Here is a 14,552-nt window from a genome sequence, read left to right as displayed (position 1 = left end):
ATTGAATTTAAGCTTTTCTTTTATAAATCATTTGTAAAAATGTTGAATAAAAAAAATCTGCTTTGACATTATGGGGTATAAAATCACAATTACATTTAAATTCAGGGTGTAAAACAACACCATGTGGTAAACTCAAGGGGAATACTTTCTGAAGGCACTGTATAAACGGCACACATGATAAATCTACTTCCACAGACCAACATTTGATCGTGAAAAGGTAAAGGAATTGTTGCATATAGAGGGTGTTGTCTGACTCTGCTTTCCCAATTAGATCCTTTTTACCATTTGATTATGCTCTAGAATACATTAAAAGGTCATTGTAAAAAGAAATCATGTCAGACAGCCATGATAGCCTTCACTGAGGTGTTGGTCCTCCTTATACTTCAGTCCATGTGGTGGCGATAGTGTGCCACTGTTGGTTCATAGCCACCAATCCAGGAGGGAAGAAGAAGTAAACGGTGAACTTGATTTGCTGAGGCTGAAGAGGAAGTGATTGTTTCTTTTGTATTTACACGTGTAAACAATCATATTTTTTGCCTATATTTGTCTGCTGCATTATTGAAACAGTGTAAAGAGAGATATCACGTTTAGTGTAAATGCAAACGGAGCCCTCTCACGTAATTCGGGAGGGAAATGTCAAGATTATTCGTTAATCTGATCTTTCAAGTGACGGGGAAGGTAACATGGGGAACCTCAGGACGACCTCCACTTTTTACTGTGCCACCCGTTAGCTTGGCATATGTTCAGACCGCCGGTAAGAAAGATTACATTGATCTCCCTGTCCTAAATGAAGACGAGCTGGACGAGCAGTTTGTAAGAGGGTCTGGACCTGGTGGTCAGGCGACCAACAAAACCAGCAACTGTGTGGTGCTCAGGCACATCCCAACTGGCATTGTCGTTAAGGTGACTATCTAACATATTACATTAAGCCTTTTTTAGTTCATGATGACCATAAGACAACCAACATTACACATGGACAACACGAAATACATAAGCGTTTTGATAGGCTATCTATCCTTCCTGGGCCATACTTCCATATGCATATGATGTATGGGGGTCTTTTAGGTTCCCCATAAATGTCGGCAAGGTGCCCCGTTGAGGAACAGTGGTGTAGTGCTCATTTTTTAGGTGAGGGAGCGCAACAAAATATGTAAATTACGTCCTAATTTCCTCTATCAAAGTTTGTATGGACAGATGTAGCCTATTGAATAACCTATCATTACAGGGCTCTCCAACTCAGTTCCTGGAGCACTACCGTCTTGTATGTTTTCACTCCAACCCCAGTTGTAACTAACCTGATTCATTTTATGAACCAGCTAATTATTAGAATCAGATGTGCTCGATTAGGGTTGAAATGAAAACCTACAGGATAGCTCTCCTGGAATAGAGTTTGAGAGCCCTATTATAGAATATGCATGAAATGCATCCTCCAATTGCAACGTCTGCCCATGCCCACACATATTGTCTCAAGAAAATGTTATATTTTTATACCATAAAACACCAAGTTAGGCATACCTAATTTCAAAATAGACCATCACTGTCAATCATGAATGATAATTATTTGTTTTACCGGGTCTAACTGCATCTGCATGGCAATCATTTGATTGATCGCAATCAGTTTAATGGGAATAGCCTATGCATTTCAATCTTCTTGAATTACTGTTTGTGAGTGAACAACTTATTTATCTCATGTCATGACATAAAAAGTAGCCTTTTCAAAACATGTTTTGTCGAGATCATGAGATGAACTCTATAAATAGGAGAGGGCGGATTGATGATAAATTGACAGTATGTCTGAGGTGGCAGAACCCACGGTCCATCTGCACATTTGTTTTAATTTATTGCTACACTAAGGTATGGTACATTTCATGCTAACATCATGCTTTCATTTGTGTTTGGAGCTCATCAGTTTATAAGTTAGAAAGTTAGAAAGCTAAATGTCCCTTACCTTGAGCTAAGAGCTCTTGGGCAGCTAAGCCCTTGTGTGGCAGTTAAGCCCTGAATGATGACTGACAGGCAGCACTGTCTCCCAGGCTGTATACCACCCCCAAGATCACAGCCAATTGCATGTAAGCAACAACGCAGCTACAGAGCCTTTAGAAAGTATTCATACCCCTTGACTTATTCCATATTTTGTTGTTATAGCCAGAATTCTCACCCATCTACACACAATATCCCATAATGACTCAATGAAAACATGTTTTTAGAAATGTTTGCAAATGTATTAAAAATGAAATACAGAAATATCTCATTTACCTGAGTAGTCACACCCATGAGTCTGTACTTAGTTCCATTCCGTTGTATTTTTTATCCTGAAAAACTCCCCAGTCCTTAAACGATTACAAACATACCCATAGCATGATGCAGCCACCACTATGCGTGAAAATATAGACAGTGGTACTCAGTAATGTGTTGTATTGGATTTACCCCAAACATAACACTTTGTATTCTGGATAAAGTATTACTTTAGTGCCCTGTTGCAAACAGGATGCATGTTTTGGAATATTTTAATTATGTACAGGCTTCATTCTTTTCACTCTGTCAGTTAGGTTAGTATTGTGGAGTAAGTACAATATTGTTGATCCATCCTCAGTTTTCTCCTATCACAGCTATTAAACTCTGTGACTAACTGTTTTAAAGTCACCATTGGCCTCATGGTGAAATCCCAAAGCGTTTTCCTTCCTTTCCGGCAACTGAGTTAAAGTTGGAAGGACGCCTGTATCTTTGTAGTGACTGGGTGTATTGATACACCATCCAAAGTATAATTAATAACTTCATGCTTAAAGGGATATTCAATGTCTGCTTCTTTTTTTTCTTCATTGGAAAACCTTGCCTGTCTTTTTTTTTATTCACTGCTCGACTGATGGACCTTGCAGATAATTGTATGTGTGGGGTAGAGAGATTAAGTAATCATTTAAATCATGTTAACTGTTATTGCACACAGAGTGAGACCCATGCAACTTATTATGACTTGTTAAGCAGATCTTTACTCCTGGATGTATTTAGGCTTGCAAAGGGGTTGAATACTTAATGACTCAAGACGTTTCAGCTTTTCATTTGTTATTAGTTTGTAAACATAAAAAAAAGACATTCTACTTTGACATTATGGGATATTGTGTGTAGGCCAGTGGCAAAAAAAAATCTAAACTTGATCCATTTTAAATTCAGGCTGTAACACAACAAATTGTGGAAAAAGTCAAGGGGTGTGAATACTTTCTGAAAGCACTGTAACTTGGCTAGTCTTGGTTTTTATATATACTGGTTGTTAGCTTGCATAACTGATGTGTATAATTATAAGGGACACTTCTTGTTTTATGGATAATATGTACATTTACAGAGTGGGTGTGCTACATTCCTGACAGGCTGATCAGATCCAATAGCAGTCTCAGAGGCTGATAAGTCAGGATTCTATCCTGAAGGCTGTTTCATAGGTAAAGGCCATTGCAGGCAGATTAGCAGAGCGCATTATGTATATGATCAAGACTGGGTGGGCTCTATTCCTGGCAGGCTGATAAGATTCAATTGCCTATAACACACTGACACTTAATATGCCTGCAAGAAACTTTACCTATGAAACAGCCTACAACGCAGCATCATGATATATGCTATTGAATCAGATCAGCCTGCCAGGAATAGAGCTCACCCCTTGGATCAGATATGCATCTGCCTCTAAAGCACTTTCACAGCTAATATGCCTGCAAGGAGCCTGAACTATGAAACCGCCTACAAAGCAGCATCCTGATTTATCAGCCTCAAAGGCTGAAATTTAATCTGATCAGCCTGTCAGGAATGGAGCTCACCCACTGTAAATATGATCCAGTTACGCAAGTTAACAACCAGTATAGATAACAAGTTAGCTTGTGTCGTGGAAATATTGATAGTAACTAAACCGAGCAATTCCATAAAATAACTAAATTCTCTTGCCACACACCTCAGGTCTTATAGGTTTCCACTTTCAGATAACACACATGTTCACTCCCCTCTATGTAGATGATTAACACCCCTGCCTCTCGCCACCATTATCTTTCTGTCTCAATTCTTGCTTGTTTACAGATTCTATTGGTTGTGTATCCATAGCAATAGTACAAAAATAAGACACACATAATGCAGGTGTCTGTCCAATTATACTCATAGGACTACACAATGGCTCTCCCCAAGCCTGTAATGGCACAGCCATACATATACAATACAACTGCATGCCCTAAAGCCAGTCACAGGACCAGGTAATGACTCCCCTCAGGCCTACAACAGCACAGGCATACACATGTTCTGCCTACGTTCTGTTTTAACATGTCTAGTGATTAACTCCATGTTGACCCAGCTCTGTTCATTCACCTGAGCTCAGCCTTTATTCTGCTTGCACATATCTAATAATTAAACTTATATTCATTCTGTTTACTACTTATATTAGTGCATAATATATGTACTGGAAAATCACCCATAGTCATGAATTTTCTCCTACACTTGCTAGCTAACAAGACTAGCAAAGTTAGCTGCGTTGTTCCTTGCATGCGATTGGCTGTGGTCTTGGGGTGTGGCACGCAGCCTGAGAGACGGAGCTGCCTGTCAGGCATCTTTCAGGGCTTAAATGCCCCGCATTGTTATCAACGCAGCCACAGGGCTCTTTGATGAAGTGGTTCCTGTGATCTCGCCATAATGAGGGAACAATTCCTTCCTATTTATATGTCCTCTCTGGATTTATGTAAATTAGAGCAGATTATGTTAAAAAATATTAACCTTTTATTTTGTTTCAATCAAAACATATATCCTCCCTTGTGGCTCTGTTGAGTTTTGGTGCATGATTTTTTTTTCTGGACTATTCAGCTTCGGCTAACTATCCTAAAATCTCATTAGAAATGAGTTGTTTTTGGTGTAACAGTAATGTTATAGGCCTACTATGCTATGGTATGTATTATAGTCAGTTGTTATTTATGTAAAATACAAATTAAGAGATTGTGATCTTGTGAGACATTGATCTAACTACTAAACGAGCACCATTGTGAGAAGTGATAATCTTCTATTTGTAATAAGAATGTAATAAGTGATGACTAGGACTATTAGGTGTAGGCAAAAGTTATTTTAAACTATTGGAGCGCCCTTCGGGTTCTTAAAGGACAGAGCTAAATTAACTAATTTAATTTGCTTGAACACTTGGTTTCAATATACCCTATTACAGAATAAAATAAAATTCATAGAATTAATTTGCATAGATTTAATCATCAAATCAATTGACCAAGAAGTGAACATATCATTACTAGGTAGAATTGAAGGGAATTTGTTTTAAAACAATCATAAAATCAAGCTTTTGATGTGATGTAGTCATGCATCTCAATAAACTGTAACTTAAAAGCATTATTACCTCTAATTTGTCCAAAATTCACATTTCCAATTTTCCACCCAGACATACCAAGGTAGAACCGCCCCTGCATCTCAACCAATAGTCAATATAGGCTAAATATCCCAAGCAGGGCTACAGCAACCTCCATAGGTGGTCAGGCTCTTGGGCTTTGCAGTAGCCACTCTGTTTTGGGTGTCCTCGGCAGAAGGGTGTCACCGTAACCAAGTGGTCACATATCGTTCTGGGTTCCACTGCGCAAGAGAGGATTGGTGGAGATTTATGAACATCAAGGCAGACACAGCTGAATTAAAAAATAATAATAATAACAAATCTTATTGGCCAAAGTTGTCAAGCCTCCAACGGGCCTCTGCAGTGCACACATGTAGCCTACAGTTCATCATTCTCACCACCGCAAGAGAGAAGACAGGGAAGAAGCCACCATTTACCTGCCTCTAGGCTGCTATAGACTACGAATTTATTTGGATTGTCATTCTATTGTTTTTCATGGAATTTGTGGTAATTAAGTAATTTATTTAGAATTGATCAGAATACATTTTCTGTGTATTCTCAAATTGAAAAGACTGAGGTGCTCCATCAGCACTAGACACCTGTTTAGGAGGTACCGTAATCTGTACATTTTTATTGCTCACTCCTCTCTCGTAATTCAGTGCCATCAAACCAGATCGGTGGAAACAAACCGCAAAAGAGCTCGGCAGATAATGAGGGAGAAGCTTGAGGTCACCTACAAGGGAGAAGAGAGTGACATTCTGAAGAATAAGAAGGAGTCTATACAGAGGAAACAAGACAAGAGGAAAAAGGCAAATGAGAATTTGGAGAAGAAGAGACTTTTCAAGGAGGCACTGATGACAGACTTCAAACCAGGGGATGACAGGGGATGAAACGTATGCATGAAAAAACATTTAGTCTGATCAACAAATATGTCCTACCTCATCATGATCTGTATTGTAAATAAAGAGCACCTATTGAAATCAATTATATTGTCATCAATCTGTCTAAAATACAGGAATGATGTCAGTATTTTCTGTAATTGTAATGAAATTAAGTTTTATTACACTGGGTAATAAATACAAAGAAGCAAACAATGGCTTTATTACAATGGTTAATTCATAATGTGGTGTGTTTATCAGTGTGTTTGTAACTGTCCCTTTTGTTGTCACTCATGCTTAAATATGTTAAAAGATACAAGCTACTACTCCTCCATTGTCAAAATGCCCTTTATACACTCTTACACTCTAAAATCCATATGAGTTTCACTAAATTATAGGGGCTTTGCTACATACAATGCATTTTTAGGCAATGGGAACACATAAAACCAGGAAATTCCTGTCAAGTACAGCTCATGGGTAACTTTTGTTGAAGCCCAAGGTGCCACCTCAGTTTTAAAAAACAATGACGTTTTACTCAATACTTTTATTGGAAATAAATAAAATCAAAGGCCTTTGTCTTTTGAGTCTTTGATCTTCAGTCTGGAGAGTTGGTCCAATCCAATAACTTTGTTTGCACTTTACCTGTTGGAGCCTTGCATTTCTCTCGGTTTCTGCCAAGCATTCACGTATAAGCCCCCTGGCGTGAATGATACCTTCAAATGAAAAAGAAAAGATAAAAACACACAATTAAGTTCTTGAGTCCATGAAACGTCAAATTATACAGACCCCCAGTCCCTCTCAACATGCCTTAGATAGCTCTTTTGTCCCACACATGCGGAGACCTCACCTCTGGCTTAACTGGTGCCTTCAGAGATGTAATCTCTCTCATTGTCACTCAAGGCCTAGGTTTACCTCCACTGTACACATATCCTACCATACCCTTGCCTGTTCATTATGCCCTGAATCTAGTCTACCATGCCCAGAAATCTGCTCCTTTTATTCTCTGTTCCCAGCGCACTAGACGACCAGTTCTTATAGCCTTTAGCCGTACCCCTATCCTACTCCTCCTCTGTTCCTCTGGTGATGTAGAGGTTAACCCAGGCCCTGTAGCCCCCAGTACCACACCTATTCCCCAGGCGCTCTCATTTGTTGACTTCTGTAACCGTAAAAGCCTTGGTTTCATGCATGTTAACATCAGAAGCCTCCTCCCTAAGTTTGATTTATTCACTGCTTTAGCACACTCTGCCAACCCTGATGTCCTAGCCGTGTCTGAATCCTAGCTTAGGAAGGCCACCAAAAATTCAGAAATTTCCATCCCCAACTACATTTCCCACCAAGTTAGAACTGCCAAAGGGGGCGGAGTTAGCCTGCAGATTTTTGTCATACTATACATGTCTACTTTTAAAAATCTACCTTTCCAGAAATGTCTCTCACTGTTGCCCCTTGTTATAGACCCCCTTCAGCCCCCAGCTGTGCCCTGGACACCATATGTGAATTGATTGCCCCCACATCTATCTTCAGAGTTCGTACTGTTAGGTGTTCGAAACTGGGGTATGCTTAACACCCCGGCCGTCTTACAATCTAAGCTAGATGCCCTCAATCTCACACAAATTATCAAGGAACCTACCAGGTACAACCCTAAATCCGTAAACACGGGCACCCTCATAGATATCATCATGACCAACTTGCCCTCTAAATACACCTCTGCTGTCTTCAACCAGGATCTCAGCGATCACTGCCTCATTGCCTGCGTCCGTAATGGGTCCGCGGTCAAACGACCACCCCTCATCACTGTCAAACGCAGGCAACACTTCAGCGAGCAGGCCTTTCTAATCGACCTGGACCGGATATCCTGAAAAGATATTGACCTCATCCTGTCAGTAGAGGATGCCTGGTTATTCTTTAAAAGTGCTTTCCTCACCATTTTAAATAAGCATGCCCCATTCAAAACATTTTGAACTAAGAACAGATATAGCCTTTGGCTCACTCTGGACTTGAATGCCCTTAACGAGCACAAAAACATCCTGTGGCATACTGCATTGGCATCGAATAGCCCCCGCGATATGCAACTTTTCAGGGAAGTTAGAAACCAATATACACAGTTAGTTAGGAAAGCAAAGGCTAGCTTTTTCAAACTGAAATTTGCATCCTGTAGCACAAATTCCAAAAAGTTTTGGGACACTGTAAAGTCCATGGAGAATAACAGCACTTCCTGCCAGCTGCCCACTGCAATGAGAAACACTCACCACCGATAAATCTACGATAATCGAGAATTTCAATAAGCATTTTTCTACGACCGGCCATGCTTTCCACCTGGCTATCCCTACCCCGGCCAACAGCTCTGCACCCCCCACAGAAACTTGCCCAAGCCCCCCCCCGCCTTCTCCTTCACCCAAATCCAGATAGCTGATGTTCTGAAAGAGCGGCAAAATCTGGACCCCTACAAATCAGCTGGGCTGGACAATCTGCACTCTCTAAAATTATCCGCTGCAATTGTCGCAACCCCTATTACTAGCCTGTTCAACCTCTCTTACATATCGTCTAAGATCCCCAAAGATTGGAAATCTTCTGTGGTCATCCCCCTCTTCGGGGGGAGACGCTAGACCTATATCTATCCTACCCTGCCTTTCTAAGGTCTTCGAAAGCCAAGTTAACAAACAGATCACCGACCATTTCGAATCCCACCTTACCTTCTCCGCTATGCAATCTGGTTTCTGAGCTGGTCATGGGTGCACCTCAGCCACGCTCAAGGTCCTAAACGATATCATAACAGCCATCGATAAAAGACAATACTGTGCAGCCGTCTTCGTCGACCTGGCCAAGGCTTTCAACTCTGTCAATCACCGCATTCTTATCGGCAGACTCCATAGCCTTGGTTTCTCAAATGACTACCTCGCCTGGTTCACCAACTTCTTCTCAGAGTTCATTGTGTCAAATCGGAGGGTTCAATTCTTGGACCGAGTCTTTTCTCTGTATATATCAATGATGTCGCTCCTGCTGCTGGTGATTCTCTGATCCACCTCTACGCAGACGACACCATTCTGTATACTTCTGGCTCTTCTTTGGACCGTTAACACACCTCCAGACGAGCTTCAATGCCATACAACACTCCTTCCGTGGCCTCCAACTGCTCTTAAATGCTAGTAAAACTAAATGCATGCTCTTTAACCAATCGCTTCCCACACCCGCCCAGCATCAGTACTCTGGACAATTCTGACTTAGAATATGTGGACAACTACAAATACCTAGGTGTCTGGTTAGACTGTAAACTCTCCTTCCAGACTCACATTAAGCATCTCCAATCCAAAATGAAATCTAGAATTGGCTTCCTATTTTGCAAAAAAGCATCCTTCACTCATGCTGCCAAACATACCATGGTAAAACTGACTATCCTACCGATCCTTGACTTCGGCGATGTCATTTACAAAATAGCCTCCAACACTACTCAGCAAATTGGATGTAGTCTATCACAATGGCATCCGTTTTGTCACCAAAGCCCCATATACTACCAACCACTGCGACCTGTATGCTCTCGTTGGCAGCATTCTATCAGCATGTCACATGTGCAACCAGAGGGGAAAAAAAACTCAGGACCACCTTTACTCCACACACAGAGACGCATACAAAGCTCTCCCTTGCCCTTCATTTGGCAAATCTGACCATAATTCTATTCTCCTGATTCCTGCTTACAAGCAAAAAATAAAATCAGGAAGCACCAGTGACTAGATCAATAAAAAAAAGTGGTCAGATGAAGCAGATGCCAAGCTACAGGACTGTTTTGCTAGCACAGACTGGAAAATGTTCCGGGATTCCTCCAATGGCATTGAGGAGTACACTACAGTTATTAGCTTCATCAATAAGTGCATCGATGACGTCGTCCCCACAGTGACTGTACGTACCATGGAGCCATGGATTACAGGCAACATCCGCACGGAGCTAAAGGCTAGAGCTGCCGCTTTCAAGGAGCGGGACTCTAACCCAGAAGCTTATAAGAAATCCAGCAATGCCCTCCGACGAACCATCAAAACAGGCAAAGCATCAATACAGGACTAAGATCGAATCGTACTACACCGGCTGTGACGCTCGTCGGATGTGGCAGGGCTTGTAAACCATTACAGACTACAAAGGGAAGCAGAGGCGAGAGCTGCCCAGTGACACGAGCCTACCAGACGAACTAAACTACTTCTATGCTCACTTCGAGACAAATAACACTGAAACATGCATGAGAGCACCAGTTGTTCTGGAAGACTGTGTGATCACGCTCTCTGCAGCCGATGTGAGTAAGACCTTTAAAACAGGTCAACATTCACAAGGCCAGACGAATTACCAGGACGTGTACTGCAAGCATGCGCTGACCAACTGGCAAGTGTCTTCACTGACATTTTCAACCCCCCCCCCTGTCCGAGTCTGTAATACCAACATGTTTTAAGCAGACCACCATAGTGCCTGTGCCCAAGAACACTAAGGTAACGACCGACCCGTAGCACTCACGTCTGTAGCCATGAAGAGCTTTGAAAGGCTGGTCATGGCTCACAACACCATTATCCCAGAAACCCTAGACCCACTCCAATTTGCATACTGCCTCAACAGGTCCACAGATGATGCAATCTCTATTGCAGTCCACACTGCCCTTTCCCACCTGAACAAAAGGAACACATATGTGAGAATGCTATTCATTGACTACAGCTCAGCGTTCAACACCATAGTGCCCTCAAAGCTCATCACTAAGCTAAGGACCCTGGGACTAAACACCTCCCTCTGCAACTGGATCCTGAACATCCTGACGGGCCGCCCCCAGGTGGTAAGGGTAGGTAACAACACATTCGCCACACTGATCCTCAACACAGGGGCCGCTCAGGGGTGCTTGCTCAGTCCCCTCCTATACTCCCTGTTTACTCATGACTGCACAGCCAGGCATGACTCCAACACTATCATCAAGTTTGCAGATGACACAACAGTGGTAGGCCTGATCACCGACAATGACGAGACAGCCTATAGGGAGGTCAGAGACCTGGTCGTGTGGTGTCATGACAACAACTTCTCCCTCAACGTGATCAAGACAAAAGGAGATGATTGTGGACTACAGGAAAAAGAGGACCGAACACGCCCCCATTCTCATCGACGAGGCTGCAGTGGAGCAGGTTGAGAGCTTCAAGTTCCTTGGTGTCCACATCACGAACAAACTAACATGGTTCAAGCACACCAAGACAGTCGTGAAGAGGGCACGACAAAACCTATTCCCCCTCAGGAGATATAAAAGATTTGGCATGGGTCCTCAGATCCTCAAAGTTCTACAGCTGCACCATCGATAGCATCCTGACGGGTTGCATCACTGCCTGGTATGGCAACTGATCGGCCTCCAACCGCAAGGCACTACAGAGGGTAGTGTGAATGGCCCAGTACATCACTGGGACCAAGCTTTCTGCCATCCAGGACCTCTACACCAGGCGGTGTCAGAGGAAGGCCCTAAAAATTGTCAAAGACTCCAGCCACCCTAGTCATAGACTGTGCTCTCTGCTTCCACACGGCAAGCGGTACCGGAGCACCAAGTCATAAGACTCCTGAACATCTAATCAAATAGCTATCCAGACTATTTGCATTGACTCCCCCCTCCCTCTCATCTTTTACACTGCTGCTATACTCTGTTGTTATCATCTATGCATAGTCACTTTAATAACTATACCTACATGTACATATTACCTCAACTAACCGGTGCCCCCACACATTGACTCTGTACAGTACCCTGTATACAGTCTCGGTATTGTTATTTTACTGCTGCTCTTTAATTACTTGTAATTACTTTAATTACTTGTTACTTTTATTTCTTATTCTTATCCATATTTTTTAAAACTGCATTGTTGGTTAGGAGCTCGTAACAAAGCATTTCACTAAAGTCTACACCTGTTTTATTCGGCACGTGACTAATACAATTTGATTTGATTAAAGTGACCAGTGATCAATCACTATGTACCTAGGGCAACAGTCTCTAGGTGCAGGATTGAGTCCCGGGTGGTAGCCGGCTAGTAACAGTGACTAAAGTTCAGGGCAGGGTACTGGACAGACTGATGGCCTGGAGATGGAAGCTGTTTTTCAGTATCTCGGTCCCAGCTTTGATGCATCTGTACTGTCTCCGCCTTCTAGATGGTAGTAGGGTGAACAGGCCGTGGCTCAGGTGGCTGAGATCCTTGATGATCCTTCTTGGCCATCCTGTGACAACGGGTGATGTAGATGTCCTGAAGGGCAGGCAGTGTGCCTCCGGTGATACGTTGGGCTGACCGCACCACCCCCTGGAGAGCCTTGCTGTTGCGGACGGTCCAGTTGCCGTACCAGGCAGTGATACAGTTCGATAATGGTGCATCTGTGTAAGTTTGTGAGGGTCTTAGGGGCCAAGCCAAATTTCTTCAGCCTCCTGAGGATGACGAGGCGCTGTTGTGTCTTCTTCACCAAACTGTCTGAGTGGATGGACCATTTCAGGTTGTCAGTGATGTGCCGAGGAACTTCTGTATTTTGTAAACTTGACGATTGAGTTGGAGACTTGCGTGGCCATGCTGTCATGGGTGAACATAGAGTAAAGGAGGGGGATGAGCACGCACCCTTGTGGGGCCCCCGTGTTAAGGATCAGCGTAACAGAGGTGTTGTTGCCTGCCTTCACCACCCTGGGGTTGGCCCGTCAGGTAGTCCAGGACCCAGTTGCACAGGGCGGGGTTCAGACCCATAGCCCTGAGTTTAGTGATGAGCTTTGAGGGCACTATGGTGTTGAAGGCTGAGCTGTAGTTCTTACATACAGTTGAAGTCGGAAGTTTACATACACCTTAGCCAAATACATTTAAAAACTCAGTTTTTCACAATTCCTGACATTTAATCCTAATAAAAATGCCCTGTCTTAGGTCAGTTAGGATCACCACTTTATTTTAAGAATGTGAAATGTCAGAATAATAGTAGAGAGAATGATTTATTTCAGCTTTTATTTATTTTATCACATTCCCAGTGGGTCAGAAGTTTGCATACACTCAATTAGTATTTGGTAGCTTTGCCTTTAAATGGTTTAACTTGGGTCAAACGTTTTGGGTAGCCTTCCACAAGCTTCCCACAATAAGTTGGGTGAATTTTGGCCTGTTCCTCCTGACAGAGCTGGTGTACCTGAGTCAGGTTTGTAGGCCTCCTTGCTCGCACACGCTTTTTCAGTTCTTCCCACAAATATTCTATGGGATTGAGGTCAGGGCTTTGATGGTCACTCCAATACCTTGACTTTGTTGTCCTTAAGCCATTTTGCCACAACTTTGGAAGTATGCTTGGGGTCATTGTCCACTTGGAAGACCCATTTGCAACCAAACTTTAACTTCCTGACTGATGTCTTGAGATGTTGCTTCAATATATCCACATAATTTTCCATGCTCATGATGCCATCTATTTTGTGAAGCACACCAGTCTCTCCTGCAGCAAAGAACCACCACAACATGATGCTGCCACCCCCGTGCTTCACGGTTGGGATGGTGTTCTTCGGCTTGCAAGCCTCCCCCTTTTTCCTCCAAACATAACGATGGTCATTATGGCCAAACAGTTCTATTTTTGTTTCCTCAGACCAGAGGACATTTCTCCAAAAAGTACAATCTTTGTCCTCATGTGCAGTTGCAAACCGTAGTCTGGCTTTTTATGGCGGTTTTGGAGCAGTGGCTTCTTCCTTGCTGAGCGGCCTTTCGGGTTATGTCGATATAGGACTCGTTTTACTGTGGATATAGATACTTGTGTACCTGTTTCCTCCAGAATCTTCACAAGGTCCTTTGCTGTTGTTCTGGGATTGATTAGCACTTTTCGCACCAAAGTACGTTCATCTCTAGGAGACAGAACGCGTCTCCTTCCTGAGTGGTATGACAGCTGCGTGGGTCCATGGTGTTTATTCTTGCAAACTATTGTTTGTACAGATTAACGTGGTACCTTCAGGCATTTATAAATTTCTCCCAAGGATGAACCAGACTTGGAGGTCTACAATTTATTTTGAGGTCTTGGCTGATTTCTTTTGATTTCCCCATGATGTCAAGCAAAGAGGCACTGAGTTTGAAGGTAGGCCTTGAAATACATCAACAGGTACACCTCTAATTGACTCAAATTATATCAATTAGCCTATCAGTAGCTTCTAAAGCCATGACATAATTTTCTGGAATTTTCCAAGCTGTTTAAAGGCACAATCAACTTGGTGTATGTAAACTTCTGACCCACTGGAATTGTGATACAGTGAATTATAAGTGAAATAATCTGTCTGTAAACAATTGTTGGAAAAAATGACTTGTGTTATGCACAAAGTAGATGTCCTAACTGACCTGCCAAAA

The 14,552-nt window shown here is 42.5% G+C and overlaps 1 protein-coding gene across 1 annotated transcript; it reads left to right on the top strand.

The window, feature by feature from the left end:
• The first annotated feature begins 478 nt into the window (after positions 1-478).
• LOC139390106 (mitochondrial translation release factor in rescue) lies at positions 479-6,723 on the top strand. Its single transcript, XM_071137258.1, has 2 exons — positions 479-903; positions 6,007-6,723. Exons 1-2 carry the CDS (start codon positions 634-636, stop codon positions 6,235-6,237), a joined length of 501 nt encoding a protein of 166 aa, XP_070993359.1. The 5' UTR covers positions 479-633; the 3' UTR covers positions 6,238-6,723.
• The last annotated feature ends 7,829 nt before the right edge of the window (positions 6,724-14,552 follow it).

Source organism: Oncorhynchus clarkii, chromosome 30, assembly GCF_045791955.1.
Source record: "Oncorhynchus clarkii lewisi isolate Uvic-CL-2024 chromosome 30, UVic_Ocla_1.0, whole genome shotgun sequence".
NCBI classification, from domain to species: domain Eukaryota; kingdom Metazoa; phylum Chordata; class Actinopteri; order Salmoniformes; family Salmonidae; genus Oncorhynchus; species Oncorhynchus clarkii.
Note: the sequence above shows the minus strand (reverse complement) of the source record. Positions and strands in the feature narration are given on the sequence as shown.

Bases quoted from the DNA above. Each gene is read 5' to 3' on its own strand.
- LOC139390106 (XM_071137258.1), top strand. From the start codon at position 634: ATGTCAAGATTATTCGTTAATCTGATCTTTCAAGTGACGGGGAAGGTA. The intron at 904-6,006 runs GTGACTATCTAA...CTCGTAATTCAG, and splicing joins CAACTGGCATTGTCGTTAAG to TGCCATCAAACCAGATCGGT.